This window comes from Aureobasidium pullulans (genome assembly GCF_000721785.1).
Source record: "Aureobasidium pullulans EXF-150 unplaced genomic scaffold scaffold_37, whole genome shotgun sequence".
NCBI lineage: Eukaryota > Fungi > Ascomycota > Dothideomycetes > Dothideales > Saccotheciaceae > Aureobasidium > Aureobasidium pullulans.
The window spans coordinates 85,725-99,176 of record NW_021941057.1 but is presented as its reverse complement, the minus strand read 5'-3'; the positions used below and the strand labels follow the sequence as shown (position 1 = coordinate 99,176).

General features: G+C 50.8%; 4 protein-coding genes across 4 annotated transcripts; 2 read left to right on the top strand and 2 right to left on the bottom strand.

Moving 5' to 3' along the window:
• Positions 1–3,308: 3,308 nt before the first annotated feature.
• Positions 3,309–5,282, top strand: M438DRAFT_284536 (MFS general substrate transporter; the record flags this gene model as incomplete). Its single annotated transcript, XM_029901465.1, has 3 exons — positions 3,309–4,105; positions 4,177–4,401; positions 4,499–5,282. The coding sequence occupies 3 exons, from the start codon at positions 3,309–3,311 to the stop codon at positions 5,280–5,282; spliced, it is 1,806 nt and encodes a 601-aa protein (XP_029755242.1).
• A 410-nt stretch (positions 5,283–5,692) lies between these two features.
• M438DRAFT_306949 (trehalase-domain-containing protein) lies at positions 5,693–8,848 on the bottom strand. Its single transcript, XM_029902281.1, has 4 exons — positions 8,242–8,848; positions 8,107–8,176; positions 6,183–8,049; positions 5,693–6,129 (listed from the first exon to the last, which is right to left on the bottom strand). The coding sequence occupies exons 1-4, from the start codon at positions 8,536–8,538 to the stop codon at positions 6,009–6,011; spliced, it is 2,355 nt and encodes a 784-aa protein (XP_029755241.1). The 5' UTR covers positions 8,539–8,848; the 3' UTR covers positions 5,693–6,008.
• An 834-nt stretch (positions 8,849–9,682) lies between these two features.
• M438DRAFT_284522 (putative isocitrate dehydrogenase) lies at positions 9,683–11,033 on the bottom strand (the record flags this gene model as incomplete). Its single annotated transcript, XM_029901463.1, has 3 exons — positions 9,683–10,107; positions 10,161–10,703; positions 10,754–11,033. 3 exons carry the CDS (start codon positions 11,031–11,033, stop codon positions 9,683–9,685), a joined length of 1,248 nt encoding a protein of 415 aa, XP_029755240.1.
• Positions 11,034–11,476: 443 nt separating this feature from the next.
• Positions 11,477–13,280, top strand: M438DRAFT_400803 (uncharacterized protein). Its single transcript, XM_029909487.1, has 2 exons — positions 11,477–12,091; positions 12,146–13,280. Exons 1-2 carry the CDS (start codon positions 11,731–11,733, stop codon positions 12,811–12,813), a joined length of 1,029 nt encoding a protein of 342 aa, XP_029755239.1. The 5' UTR covers positions 11,477–11,730; the 3' UTR covers positions 12,814–13,280.
• Positions 13,281–13,452: the final 172 nt, after the last annotated feature.

The following is a 13,452-nucleotide window of genomic DNA, read 5'->3' as shown; positions in this document are numbered from 1 at the left end:
GTCGGGCGCCCCCTCCCTTTTTTGCCTTTTTTTCTTTTTTCGCTTTTGCAACTATATATCGCCAGATGCTCTCGTTTGACCGCCCCATCTCGATTGCTGTGGACGTTTTGTCTCAATCTAGTAGATTCTCTGTTCGATGCCTTCTTGATGCCTGCGAAATGATTGTCAGGCGAGTCACGCAGAATGACGGTATAGCCAATCTCTGCTCAATCCTCGATTCTCGCATGGAGATATATGGAGCTAGAAGTCATATTTGCACCTCACCTACAGTGTGACTGGACTTGGTACCTAAAGCTACCTGCAGGGGCCAGACAATATTCCATTCATTTCAAAATGCTTGCTAAATTGATCGTCAGTGTTCTCACCCTAGGCACTCGTAGAGAGAAGATCTCGATGTTGATCGTAACATCGGAGAGAAAGAAAGGCATCAGGTCTGTGAGATTCCCCCCATCCTCGCTTGGTATATGAAATCATTTCTACTTGTCTCAGGAATGGAAGGTCTCAGCAAGAAATCGCTGACCTCCCTTCCTCATCCCCCTCTGTACGTTTCAACCAATCGGACTGCTCTGCAGAAGCTGAAGCATCAGGAACTCAATACTGAGTAGTCTGGCCAATGCTGTGGGCTAGGTTATTGCACAATGACACAAGCATCTATCTCTAAGCGACGAAGAACTCGAGCGACATGTGTGTTTGTTAGGAGAGTCAAGGCTTCGAGCATTATACATCCATGATCATCTAGTCACATTGCTTGTGAGCGATGCTAGTAATGACTTCCGGAAACCAAGAACACATGAACGTTTTACGCGGACAGTCAAGACTCGGGCTGTAGTCTCCACTATTGCCACTTTCTAGATATGGGTGAACCAAATCCGTTTCTATTGTACATGGGTTGCAAGATGACAGTCAGGCACATCTCTTCCTAATGGCTACCATCTTAATCATGAACAATTCAATTTTGGAGCAGTGCCTCTCGCTTTAGAACTAGTTACCGAATTGAACTGAGAAGCTCAATGATGCCCTCATTAATGGACAGCCCTTGCATACCTTGTGTCCAAAAAAATTCAAAGGTAAGAGTAGATGGCAATCAGGTCTGTGGCTCCTTTCCCGGCTCGTCCTTCTCACATATTATCTACTTACCTACCAAGGATGTAGAATACTTTTCTTAGGACAGTAGATGTGATATTGGACATCACTAACCCGATCAACCTCCTCTCCTGTGCCCTGCTGCTGACCCGGCTAACAGATTGCTGAACCTGAAGGGGATTGGTGTCACCATGACGGTAGTCGAGTTCCATTCTTAGATGCTGGCGGCTGCTCGAGGAGGCCGTTTGATCATTTTCGCTCGAAGAAAATGGGTTGTCTTATAGCTAGTCAATATATGTGAAATGTCAATTGACGCATCAAGACTTGTTCGTTTTGAAGGTAGACTCACAATCTGCACGGACTCCGAATGCTTTTGATCAAGTTTGCTTAGATTAATAGCGTAACTTTATAGCCAAAATAGGCATCGAATCATATCCTTCAGCATTGCAGCAAGGTTTAGCGAGGCTGAATCGATATCACTTCTAGGAATGTGCAGTGGCATGTATATGGAACATGGACAATTGTGTACCTTCCGCCTTTATATCATCTTCTTTTGTACATCAGGCAAAGGTACATAAGCACAACTCTAAAAGTCATCATGCAAGATCACTTCGCTTATCTCGCCATAACATATCGAGTACAACCACCAAAATTTGACTCGTTTCTTCCTATGGATCTCCTGAATCCGTACTTTCTTGGACAATCAAGATCGCGCGGTGCTTACAGGACCGAAGCCATTGTGAGTGGAGAAGATGGGTACGTTATACGGAATTATCGCCCACACACAATTTCGCTGTGGAGTCGGGTGGGGGAGGGGATGAAGAGTGATCAGGTCCATGATCCTTCTATCTCTGCTTGCTCTCCACTCCGACATCTTTCTGTGGCAAGAATTTTTGAACAGCAAATTCAAGACCTCACCATCTGAGAACGAGGGGACTAGTTGCAGTATCACTGACCTGGACAAGTCATTTGTGTGCTTGCTGGTTCTTCTACAAATCGCAGGACTTCTTGAGAATGAAAGGCTGCACTGGTACGATGAGCAATAGATGTGATCCGCTGATTTACTGACAGTGGCAAGGAGGCTTTTGTAGTCAAGATCAAAAGCCATACAGCATTGGTAAAATGGCACGCTTAGAGTGGACTCCAACCGGGCAATTATGACAGCAGCAAGAAGATAACACGGACCGTCGAAGCCGGGAAACTTGTATCCAATTCCTCAACTTTGCTATCATTCAAGATCAGACGACTCTATTGCTAGATATGCAAACCTCTTCTTGATGGTCTCGTGAAGAGAAGACTCTTTCAATTCTCGAAGTTCCTTGCTAAGGGGCCCACCCTGATTCTGCCGGACCCTGGAAAAGCACAAGCCAAGTCTTGCCGTCATAGCCGTATTTCGGGGAGAGAAGTGCGGAACCTTACCGCGAGAACATCTCGACATTCATTCACAACGACAAGCAGATTACGATCAAAAGGAAGCACGAAAGAGTGCTAAAGACAGTCGACTGCCTCGTGAAAGAAGCGAATAATACATTTATCCGCCATTGGATCGATTGCAATAAAAGAAACCATACCAGGAGGAGAGATCTACAACAACTTGTCAAGCAAAGGGAGCACAGCACATAACCAAAAACGCCCGTCGGGAAGCGGGCCGGGAAAGTCGTTTTCTCCTTCGGGCAAAGAGTTTCATCCACCCTCGTGGGAGAGCTGAGGTGGTTTTCGTGACTCTTTTTGATTTTTACTTCTGACTCAACTTCTCACCCGATCTGCGTTGTTTTGCATTGCTGCTTCTGTTTATCTGTGCAGTTGTTTCCGTTGGATTGCTGGCTTTCTCGTTTACTATATTACAGTATTGGGCTTCGATCGTGTTTGGACGGGCTGGACTGCTTTGCGACACGACTTTACGGAACTCCGACATCGCGACGACGCCCTGGGATATCGATCGGACTTGTTACCAGGAACTATCAGTGAAGACGAGGATATAAGACGGTGTATTTGGACCGGAATTGAAGATTGAATATCAGAGATTCGGAGAAGAGATATTACAAAGACGGCAGTCACGCACGCGATCGACTCGACCGACACACGCACGGGAAAGAGCAGTCAACATCCCCGCAGAGAGACTTGCATAACCACGGCTATTACATGACAATCAGTCGCATACGAATAGAAGAGAGGCTACAAAAGCAGGCATAAAGAACATACCACACATCCACAAAGCCATCACGATGGTAGAAGAACAGGAAAAGCCGTTTCCGAATGGCTCAACACCATCCACACAATCAAATACCTCGGACACGGACTCGATACACGAAACCCAGTCCATACGTCAGAATGATCAAGACAATCACCCCAATCGCTTGCACTTGGTCCGCAGTTATGCTTCTGGATACTCAGGGTTCGCACCGCAAACTGAATATGCAGATATCAATTTGAAGCATACCACGACCGGAGCCACCTTAGGCTCAACAACCACAGCAAATGACCCAGCCTTTGAAGTAGATTGGGAAGACAACGACCCGGAGAATCCCAGGAATTGGTCCATGGCGTACAAGAGTTTCGTCGTCTTCGCCATGAGTTACAGCACCACCGTCACAGTCCTCTTCTCCACCTCCTACACCGTCACCATAGCATCCTTGGAACGCGTCTTCGATGTAGGCCATCTCACTGCTCTCCTAGGCTTAACAACCTATCTCATCGGCATGGCCGCCGGCTCCACCGTCCTCGCCCCCCTCAGCGAAATGTACGGTCGCCGTCCCGTTTACATCTTCTCCACCGCCATTTTCGTCCTCTTGATTCTGCCTTGCGCGTTGGCCAAGAATATCGAATCGCTGTTGATCCCGAGATTTTTTGGCGCTTTTGCCGCCGCGAGTTTGGTGTCCAATGCGCCGGGTAGTATTAATGATATTGTGGTTGAAGAGTATAGAGCGTTGGCGTTCAGTATTTGGGCTATTGGGCCTTTGAATGGGCCTGTGGTGGGGCCGATTATCGGCGGCTTCACATATCAATATCTGGGATGGCGATGGTGAGTGTTTGTTTCCTTTGTTCGAGAGTACTCATGAAGAAGGAGGTTTGCTGACAAGAAGTGTGTCTTAGGACTAATTGGCTAGTCATGATTCTAGCCGGTGTCGCATTCGCTTTCGTTGCTATCGTCAAAGAAACATATGGACCCACGTTATTGAGAAAAAGAGCCGCGAAGAAGAGAAAAGAAACAGGAGATCCGCGATGGTGGTCCCGCTTCGACGAAAAGAAGGCTTTCCTTCCCCTCCTAAAAGTAAACCTATCCAGACCTTTTGTATTGATGGTCACGGAACCGATCTGGTAAGCTTCGCTTCCCACTCTCTACCTTTTCCCATCTCATGGAAATGGAGGAATGGCAATTGATGATGGTATCCGCTAACATCATTCTTTCCCACAGCATCTTCTGGGACGTCTACGTGGCAATCGTCTACGGCACCCTATACCTCTCCTTCGTCGCCTACCCGATAGTATTCCAGCAACAACGCGGCTGGTCACCCGGCCTAGGCGGCCTAGCCTTCTGCGGCATAGGAATAGGAAACCTCCTAACCATCCTGCTGGAACCCGCCTGCCGCCGCCTGATAAACTCCCACGCAAAAGACCCAGAAACCGGAGATATACCCCCAGAAGCCATGGTCAGTGTAATATGCATCGCGGCCGTCAGTCTCGCGGCAGGGGAATTATGGTTCGCGTGGACCTGCACACCCAATATCCATTGGATCGTGCCGATATTGGCGGGAGTGCCATTCGGCGCGGGTAATGCCGGTGTGTTTATTTACAGCAACAACTACCTCGTCCACAGTTATTCAGTCTACGCCGCCTCCGCACTCGCCGGCAACGCCGTCCTGCGCAGTATAATGGGGGCAGTCCTCCCCCTCGCCGGTCCCGCCATGTACGCCTCCCTAGGCAGCAATTGGGCCGGCTGCACGCTCGGTCTCATCGAAATGGCATGCGTGCCAATCCCTGTAGTCTTTTACTTGTACGGCAAGAAAATTCGGGCCAAAAGCTCACTCATCAAGCAATTGCAAGAGGACAAACGCAGAGCGGATGAGAAGAAAGAACGCTTCCTCAGGAAAATGGAAAGGGAAGCTATCAAAAGGGGGGATGCGGAGGCCAGTGTGGGTGGAGTGGCGAAAACTGGAGCTGCGGTGGCGGAAGAGAGGGATGTTGAAAAGGGTGCTTAATAGAAGAACGACATGGCGCTGTGCTGTGTGGTCTAGAGGTGTGTGGATCTAGATTCGACAAAAGGCGTGAGCATCATCTACAAAACTGTACATCACATTTTCTCCCTCCCACCTTCTATCTCACCCTTTTTCTAAAGGATTTCGATAAAGCCAGGGTGAGCCCCTCGACCATTTCTCAAAAGCTCGTCGACCAAATCATGAAGGTGATTTGGCGGTTTCACTTCTCTGCTGGGTAGCGCCATCTTGTTAAAATCCAGGAATACTTATGTCACTGTCTGAGTGTTACAGGGCTGGCAAGGGTCGTCGTCGATGATTTTGGAGAAACGCCGAGGATTTCGGTATAATCATGTCTGAATGCATACCCAACATCAAAGAAGAACGAGCGAGTCAAGGGAGCGAGCGAATCAAATCAGGTGTCAAGTAATTTCAATAGAAGGTGAATTTTCTAGGTATCGAATATAGGCAAACCTCCAAAGCTGGCAACCGCTGTGTTGCATCAACTTTCAGTAATACCCTGAACCCTCTGCGGGTCTTGTTCTCATATGTATAAAAGTGGATCCAAGGCATGCTTTCTCAAACCCTTGAATATGTAGGTTGCTTCTCGTCCTCCTCTCTTTATGCCATGGGCGTGCTACCCTCTTCTTCTCGTGTGATTACATCTCGTGTTTCATCAATCGTCGCTGGTCGGGCACTTCGTGGATGATGTATCGAACATCTTCATGACGCTCAATGCTGGGCGGTGGCCTTCTGATAAGTCTCCCAAGGAGTCAAGGCGCCGACTGCACGACGCTGGTGAGCATCGAGCAGAGCAACACCATAGACGTAACTGGCATTGACCCATCCGAATCTGCGAGTTGTTAGCAATCTTGTTTATAGTTTTTGAGAGACAATTCGACTCACCCTTCCTTTGCAACACCCTTGAAGTCACTTCCTTGGTTACCGTACTCTGCAGCAACCTTGTGAGGATGCTGAGGGTGGCAGACATCGTACTTTTCAACAACGACACCGTTGAAGTCAACGAAAGCCTTGGTGACCATGTACACCCAGCGGTAAGCCAATCTCTTGGCTTCATCCTCGTAGCCGAATCTGACAAGACCGGTCCAGGCGAGGATCTGCTGAGGTGCCCATCCGAAGGGATAATCCCATTGACGGTTGGGGCGGCTGAGACCAACCTTACCACGGGATCTCTCAGTTCCAGCAGCAAGACCACCGAGCTCTTCGAATAGAGGGAGAGCCTTCTCAACAAGCATGGCAGCTTGACGAGGAGTGCAAGCACCTGCCCACATGGCCCAGAAGGTTGTGGCGGACTCGTATCCGGTGTGCTGATTCTTGACAATATCGTAATCAAAGAACATGCCCTTCTCCTCATCCCACATGAGCTTGTCCATGGTCTGCTTGCGACGCTTGGCACGGCGGTCCCAGGTGGCTGACGTCTCGACATGGCCAGGCTTCTGGTCACCAACGCAGAACTCGGCAGGAACAGCCAGGCTGTCACCAAAGTAGTTGCGGATAGTACGAGCAATATCAGTCTCGTACTTGTAAAGCAAAGAGTTGAGATCGACGGTTGCGAGATGGGCGGCGTTGCCTTCGAGACGGTAAGAAGTGTCGTGACCAGACTCACGAACAGCGCGATCGTGAAGGAAGTACTGGTCAAGTTCGGGCTCGTAGACATGGCCGTAGTTATAAGCGTGGACAAACTCCTTGAACTCCATGTTGTGCTTCTTGCAGTAAGGCTCAAGGACATGGACGAAGTGAGTGGCTTCAGTCTCGGGTGGAACACCAAGACCACCAGGTCTGTAGCATGAAAGACCAGTCTTCTGGTCGAAACGAGGAGCGGCAGTCCAGACACTGTGGTACTCCTTGATGGCGGCAAGGATTGAGATCTTGAGGAACTCACGTGCGTCTGGCTGCTCCTTGATACGGTCGTAGACGCGAAGAGCCATGTCGGTCAGGAAAGGAGGCTGAGTGCGGCAAAGGTAGTAGGATCTGTTTGCGTTGAGGATCTTGCCGTAGTGCTTGATCTCAAAGCAGAAGTGCTTGACCATGTTCTTGGCGAGATCTTCACGGTCGTGGATGAGCAGACCGAGAGCAGTCATGTAACTGTCCCATCCGTAAAGCTCGTTGAAGCGGCCACCGGGAACGATGAAAGGCAAACCCTTGAAGTCAGGCTCGCCAGAAGGAGTGTCTGCAACTCTTTCCATCTCGAGAGCCAAGAGACCGGGAGCCTCGTTCAGGTCACGGACGTACTCCTCGTTGTCGGGGTGTTGAGGAAGCCACACGACGTCCAAGTTCATATCAGGATGTTCGCGGGCGATGCGGCTGTAGTACTGGTGTTGTTCGGGAGCGCCAAGAGGGACGTAGATACGAGGGCGAGGGTTGTCGGTCCAGTCCTTGGCATCCTTGCCGACTTGAGCAATGTTCGAGCCATCAATACGACGGGTCAGATTGGGCCAGAAGAAGTCCTTGATAAGGCGGCTCAACCTGCTGACAGGGTTCTCGCTGAGACGGGCCTCGTCCAGAACAATCTGCTTACGACCGTGCTCCTTGGCCAAGGTGAGTTCTTGCAGCAGGTTGGAAAGCATGTATGTGCCACGAATGTCAAAGCTCTTGTAACCTCCTGATCCAGCAGTTCCCAATTGAATTGTCTTGGGACCGACATCCTCAACAGTAATTTGCTGGTTGTTGTCCGAGTCTTCACGGTGCAGAAGAGCTTCAAGGGTATCGGCGACGTTGATGAGGTAGCGGCGGGGCTGGTCTCCTTGCTCGTCTGTTGTGTGTGATCAGCCTTGGAAATCATTGGTCAATTGGAGGTTGAATTACTCACCGTGACTCAAGCGGCGAGGGGCCACATTTGCCATTTGCTGAGCAATGTTTGCGCGAGCTCCGGGGTCGACCTGTCATGGATTACACGTCAGCTTCTCACTCGAGTCCCGAGAAAAGGTACATGTAGCAAACTCACAGCCGAGTAGGTGCGGGCCTTGGCCACATTTCTCTTGTTGTGCGAGGCACCATAGTAGATGTGCGAAGCCGAATAAGGGTCGAGATCTGCTGCGGCGCCCGACGACTTGCGCGGAGGGTGGATTGGCAGCTCCTTTGAACCTGTCGAGCCAGTCTGAACCGTCGGTGCCTTCATGCTATGTTGGCTCAGAGACTCGGCGTTGACAGCGGCAAGCGAGCCGACGCGCTGTCTGGTTGAAGCATCGCCATTGCCTTCGGCTGCAGGCTTCTCGGTGCCGTGGGCTGGTGTCAAGCTCATTGACGTAGCTGTGTGAGATTGTCGTGTGTGTTGTTGATGTTGTGTCGAGGTGACAGGTGAGTGATGGGTTGAAGTAATACGCAGCTGTCGAGGGCCAGATGCGGGATGGGATGATAGGGCTGTCTAAGGTTATCGGCGCTGCAAAGCGACAAGTGAATTAGGTCAGCCGAGTCTCGGAGATGATAAAGAGACCAGTGATTGCAATGGATTGCGGTGAGATGCCGGTTGGAAAGAGGCAGGCGAGATGGAAAAAGGCTTCAAGACTTGGAAGGTACCCACCTATATACGTATTGAGAAGATCTCACAGCTCAGCGCTTTCAAAGCAGGAAGCCTTGACGTGACCAAATCCAACGTGAATTGTCCCCGTCGACTTTTCTGGGGAAGCTGCGAAGAACAAGACGTCACTTGAAGGGTGAAAGGCCTGAGGCTGGTCAAAGCTGCAAGTCCGACTCCGCCGTCTAAGATGTCCTGGAAGCTATCTGAAGCCTTCAGACACTGAGATAAGCAAGTCTCTATTAACTCCATTGTTCGTCTGGTGTAGGTAGAATCCCCGTCTATCCTCACCGCTGCTCTCTCGCGTGACCAGTCGATTGTAGTTTGCTTTTGCTCCCGCATTCTCGTACAAGCTTCCATTCGGTTCTCTTGTGAGATGTCCGCTGCCCATGTTTTACACCACTGCGCAATCTCGCAAGTCGAGCACATGGCAAACAAATCAAGCCCTAGATCCAGATATCGGTAGCCAGAGGAACGATTCTGCAGGGTCCAAGGATGCGACCATGTTGGTGGGATTCAAAGGCACCGTTTTTGTTTTGCATGCAGTCAGGGTCGCGCAGGGGACTATATAAACATCCATGTTGACCACGAGGTCGAGAGCAGATCTTGCTCACGAGGTCTATGGTTACACCTATGTCTGGATGTATAGCTGAGTGCCTACCCCGCACCTTTGATTGTTTGCGCTGTAGCATAAATGCACGGCGGATGCTTGCTTGTATACCGCGGTACAGGATAGTAAGCCTCGTTTCAGCCCCACGCTGGGCGGCCGGGTGAAGTGTGTCTTTGTACATGGCAAACATCAATTCAATATCCTATCCTGGTATCTCTATCGAATCTTTCATAAACATAACTGGAATCTCCAAAATGCCATTTACAGCTTGGCTTGAAGGACAGCCTTCATGCGCTTCTCAACGGCGTCGAGGTATGCACCGGTGGTGACATAGTCATCCTTGCCCTTCTTGCCGCATGCAAGAGCAAGATCCTTGGTCATGATGCCTTGCTCGTTGACAACGTGAACACAAGCCTCCTCGAGCGACTCGGCAAACTTGACGACCTCGGGGGTGTTGTCAAGCTCACCACGCTTGGCAAGACCACGGGTCCAGGCGAAGATGGAGGCAATGGGGTTGGTAGAAGTGGCGTTACCCTTCTGGTGCTCACGGAAGTGACGGGTGACGGTACCGTGGGCCGCCTCGGACTCGAAGGTCTTGCCGTCGGGGGTGATGAGGACCGAAGTCATCAGACCCAGACTGCCGAAACCTTGGGCGACAATGTCGGACTGGACATCACCGTCGTAGTCTGCTTATTGTCAGTATTGCGATCGGAATCTTGAAGCGGGCAAGACTACTCACTCTTCAGGGCCATGATGTAGCCACCCTCACTCTTGATCATCTGGGCGACCATGTCGTCAATCAGACGGTGCTCGTACCAGATGCCGTTCTTCTCAAAGTCGGCCTTGTACTCAGCCTGGTAGATCTCCTCGAAAATGTCCTTGAATCTTCCGTCATACTTCTTGAGGATGGTGTTCTTTGTGCTCATGTACAGAGGGAGCTTCTTGTCAATGGCGAGCTTGAAACTGGCATGTGCGAAACCAGCAATGCTCTCGGCAGTGTTGTATTGGGTCTGAGCGACACCACCCTCGTGGTGCTTCTGGAAGTTGAAGACCTCAATCTCCTCGGGCTCACCACCCTTGGGGGTGAAGACCATCTTGAGGGTACCCTCACCCTTGATGACGAGGTCCTTTGCGCGGTACTGGTCACCGAAAGCGTGACGGCCGATGATGATTGGCTTCTTCCAGCCGGGCACGAGACGGGGAATGCGAGGAATGACGATGGGCTCACGGAAGACGGTTCCGCCGAGAGCGTTTCTGATGGTGCCGTTGGGAGACAGCCACACTGTATCTTGTCAGACTGTGCTACTTTCCCAAGTTCATACAGCTACTCACTCTTCTTCAGGTTGAACTCCTTGACACGGGCCTCGTCAGGAGTAATGGTCGCGCACTTGACACCGACTGAGTACTTCTTGATGGCCTCTGCAGCGTCGATGGTGACCTGGTCGTTGGTCTCATCTCTGTAGGGCAGACCGAGATCGTAGTACTTGAGGTCGATGTCGAGGTAAGGGTGAATGAACTTGTCCTTGATGTCTTGCCAGATGATGCGGGTCATCTCATCGCCGTCCAGCTCGACAACAGGGTTCTTGACCTTGATCTTGTTGAATGCAGCCATCCTTCGTCTCTGCTCAATTGCAGCAAATGCGGGTCTGGAAATGAATTGAGGGCGCACAGCGGCGGAGGAGGATTGTTGGAAAAGGCTACGGGCAGCCGCAGGACGGAAAGAGGCGCTCATGGTCGCTGATACGGAAAGGGAAGGAAAGCAAAAAAGATACCTCGGGAAAAGGGAGATGCAAGTGCAAGCTTGTGAGAGAGGGACTAAGAGAGTCGACTCCTCTTCTTGTGTCTTGAAATAAAATCACCAGTCATCGCTCTCCAACCCCGCAGATTTCAGAAACAGGCCGATGCCGGCTGATAACAGGGAAATCTGTGTCATTGCCGTCACGTCTTTGCTTCATGCTCGGTCAAATTGTGGTAGGATAGCATGTGAAGCGTAGCCGTGTACGTTACTTTCTTCCGCCGGCTGAATTGCGACGGGCCCTGCTATGGGTTGCCGGTCTTGACAGGAACCGACAGGATGGGTGGGATTTACATGACGGCGAGCAATTAGACACAACTTCCTTTCCCGGCGAACGCGACCGTGCGCCGACATGACGCGGGCGGGTGCGAACACGGCGTTTAGTCGGGTTATCCCCGCCCGAATCTACCGCGGCAGGAGCGAGCCTGCTGGTCAATCTTGATGTTACGCGCATTCTGGCAGGACCAAGAGCTCGTTCTTTCCCGACCTCTGTTAGAAAAGAATTGCACAGAAGATGGCGACTCCCAATCCTCTCGCCGACTCATCGTCGGACCCTACACCCGTTTCGTCGAAGACATACACAATCGCTGGCGTACACACAACAGTCTACGGACTGGACGAACTAGCATCATCAGCAAAGGAAGTCGCAGTACTATGGCTGCTTCACCCTCGACTCCAGGTCCAATCGATCATGGCACCAATTGCCGCTGCTTCGATCCATGATTGGAACGGCCGATCCGCATCAAAGTCAAAGGGCTTGTTCGCTGTCTCGTTCGACCAGCGCAACCACGGCACACGAGAGGTCAATCCTCTAGCCAATGAGAGCTGGAAGAAGAACAATCCCACACATGCTCAGGATATGTTCTCCATCTTCCGTATGTCTTCTGCTATCTTTTCTCTTGTCGCAACACTAATGTCAACATGAACAGACGGCACAGCTCAAGACACTTCCATGTTAATCGACTTCCTTTCCTCGTACGTCTTCCCTGACTCGTCGCGAACCATCATAAAACATCTCGTTCTCGGCATCTCACTCGGCGGTCACTCAACATGGCAATGCATCCTCCACGATCCTCGCATCACCACTGCCGTCGTAGTCATCGGCTGCCCAGACTACAAGTTCCTCATGGCCGACCGCGCGAAGAAGTCCAAGCTCTCCACATGGACATCGTCCGAAGGTAAGGACTTCCTTGGCTCGACAGACTATCCCAAGGGCTTGTGCGATGCCACGGACAAGTGGGATCCCAAGTCTTTCTTGGTGGGAGACAAACTCCAGCCCACCGAAGACCAGAAGAAGACACTGCGACCATTACTCAAGGAAAAGCTGGGAGGTAAGCACATCATGTGTCTCTCGGGTGGAAAGGACAAGCTCGTGCCCTATACTTGCAGTGCGCCATTCCTTGACTGGTTGAAGACTGGTCTCGACAAAGAGGGTGGCTGGTTCAACGACCAAGGCATTGTCCTTGAGGATATTGTTGATGAGACTGCGGGTCATGAGTACAGCGCAAAGATGAAGGTCGAAGCTGTTCGATTCATCTCGGAGAACCTCGCTGGCGAGGGCAGTCTGAAGGCTGGTACTAGAACCTCCAAGATTTGAAATCAACATGCAGCACATATCTGTATATACTAATGCCTATTATGATTTGCAAATCCTCTAGACTGGGAATGCCGTTCAATATTTGCACTTGAACACGACAATCTCGATGGTGAATCTTCCTCAGACATTAACGGCTGCAATGCGATGTTTCGCGACCGGCATCTTCTGAGGGTGGCCGAAGCAGCTCCGAAAGATACTCGTGGATGAGTCAAAGCATTACACGGAAACAGGAGATGGTTTCGGTACTTGACCGAGCAGACGTTGGCACGAGAGACAGCCTCGGCCATGAACGTGCCAGGGTCGGCAATCTGCTTAGAAAACAGCGACATCTTCACAAAGAACGGCCACACTGCGCAAGTCTCAATGCACCGATGTTCCAAGAATATCTCCTCCGATTGCTCTCTTGAGCAGACCATGTTCTGCCGGCACGAGAGCGACATCTAGAAGTCTTCGCACATGAGTATCGCATGCGACGTAATCAAGAAGTGCAATTGCTTCACGAATTCAAATCATGAGATGTTCGAGATGGTCGATTATTGCTCGGACAACGTTCGGCAACGCGTTCCCCGGAATGTCGATGACTTTCATGTGCTTTTCCCCAGACGCTTGGCCTGGCCCTTTTCACTTTCTCCAAAGCCT

Bases quoted from the DNA above. Each gene is read 5' to 3' on its own strand.
- M438DRAFT_306949 (XM_029902281.1), bottom strand. From the start codon at position 8,538: ATGAGCTTGACACCAGCCCACGGCACCGAGAAGCCTGCAGCCGAAGGC. The intron at 8,177-8,241 runs GTGAGTTTGCTA...AATCCATGACAG, and splicing joins AGGCCCGCACCTACTCGGCT to GTCGACCCCGGAGCTCGCGC. The intron at 8,050-8,106 runs GTGAGTAATTCA...CACACACAACAG, and splicing joins CCCTCGCCGCTTGAGTCACG to ACGAGCAAGGAGACCAGCCC.
- M438DRAFT_400803 (XM_029909487.1), top strand. From the start codon at position 11,731: ATGGCGACTCCCAATCCTCTCGCCGACTCATCGTCGGACCCTACACCC. The intron at 12,092-12,145 runs GTATGTCTTCTG...CAACATGAACAG, and splicing joins GGATATGTTCTCCATCTTCC to ACGGCACAGCTCAAGACACT.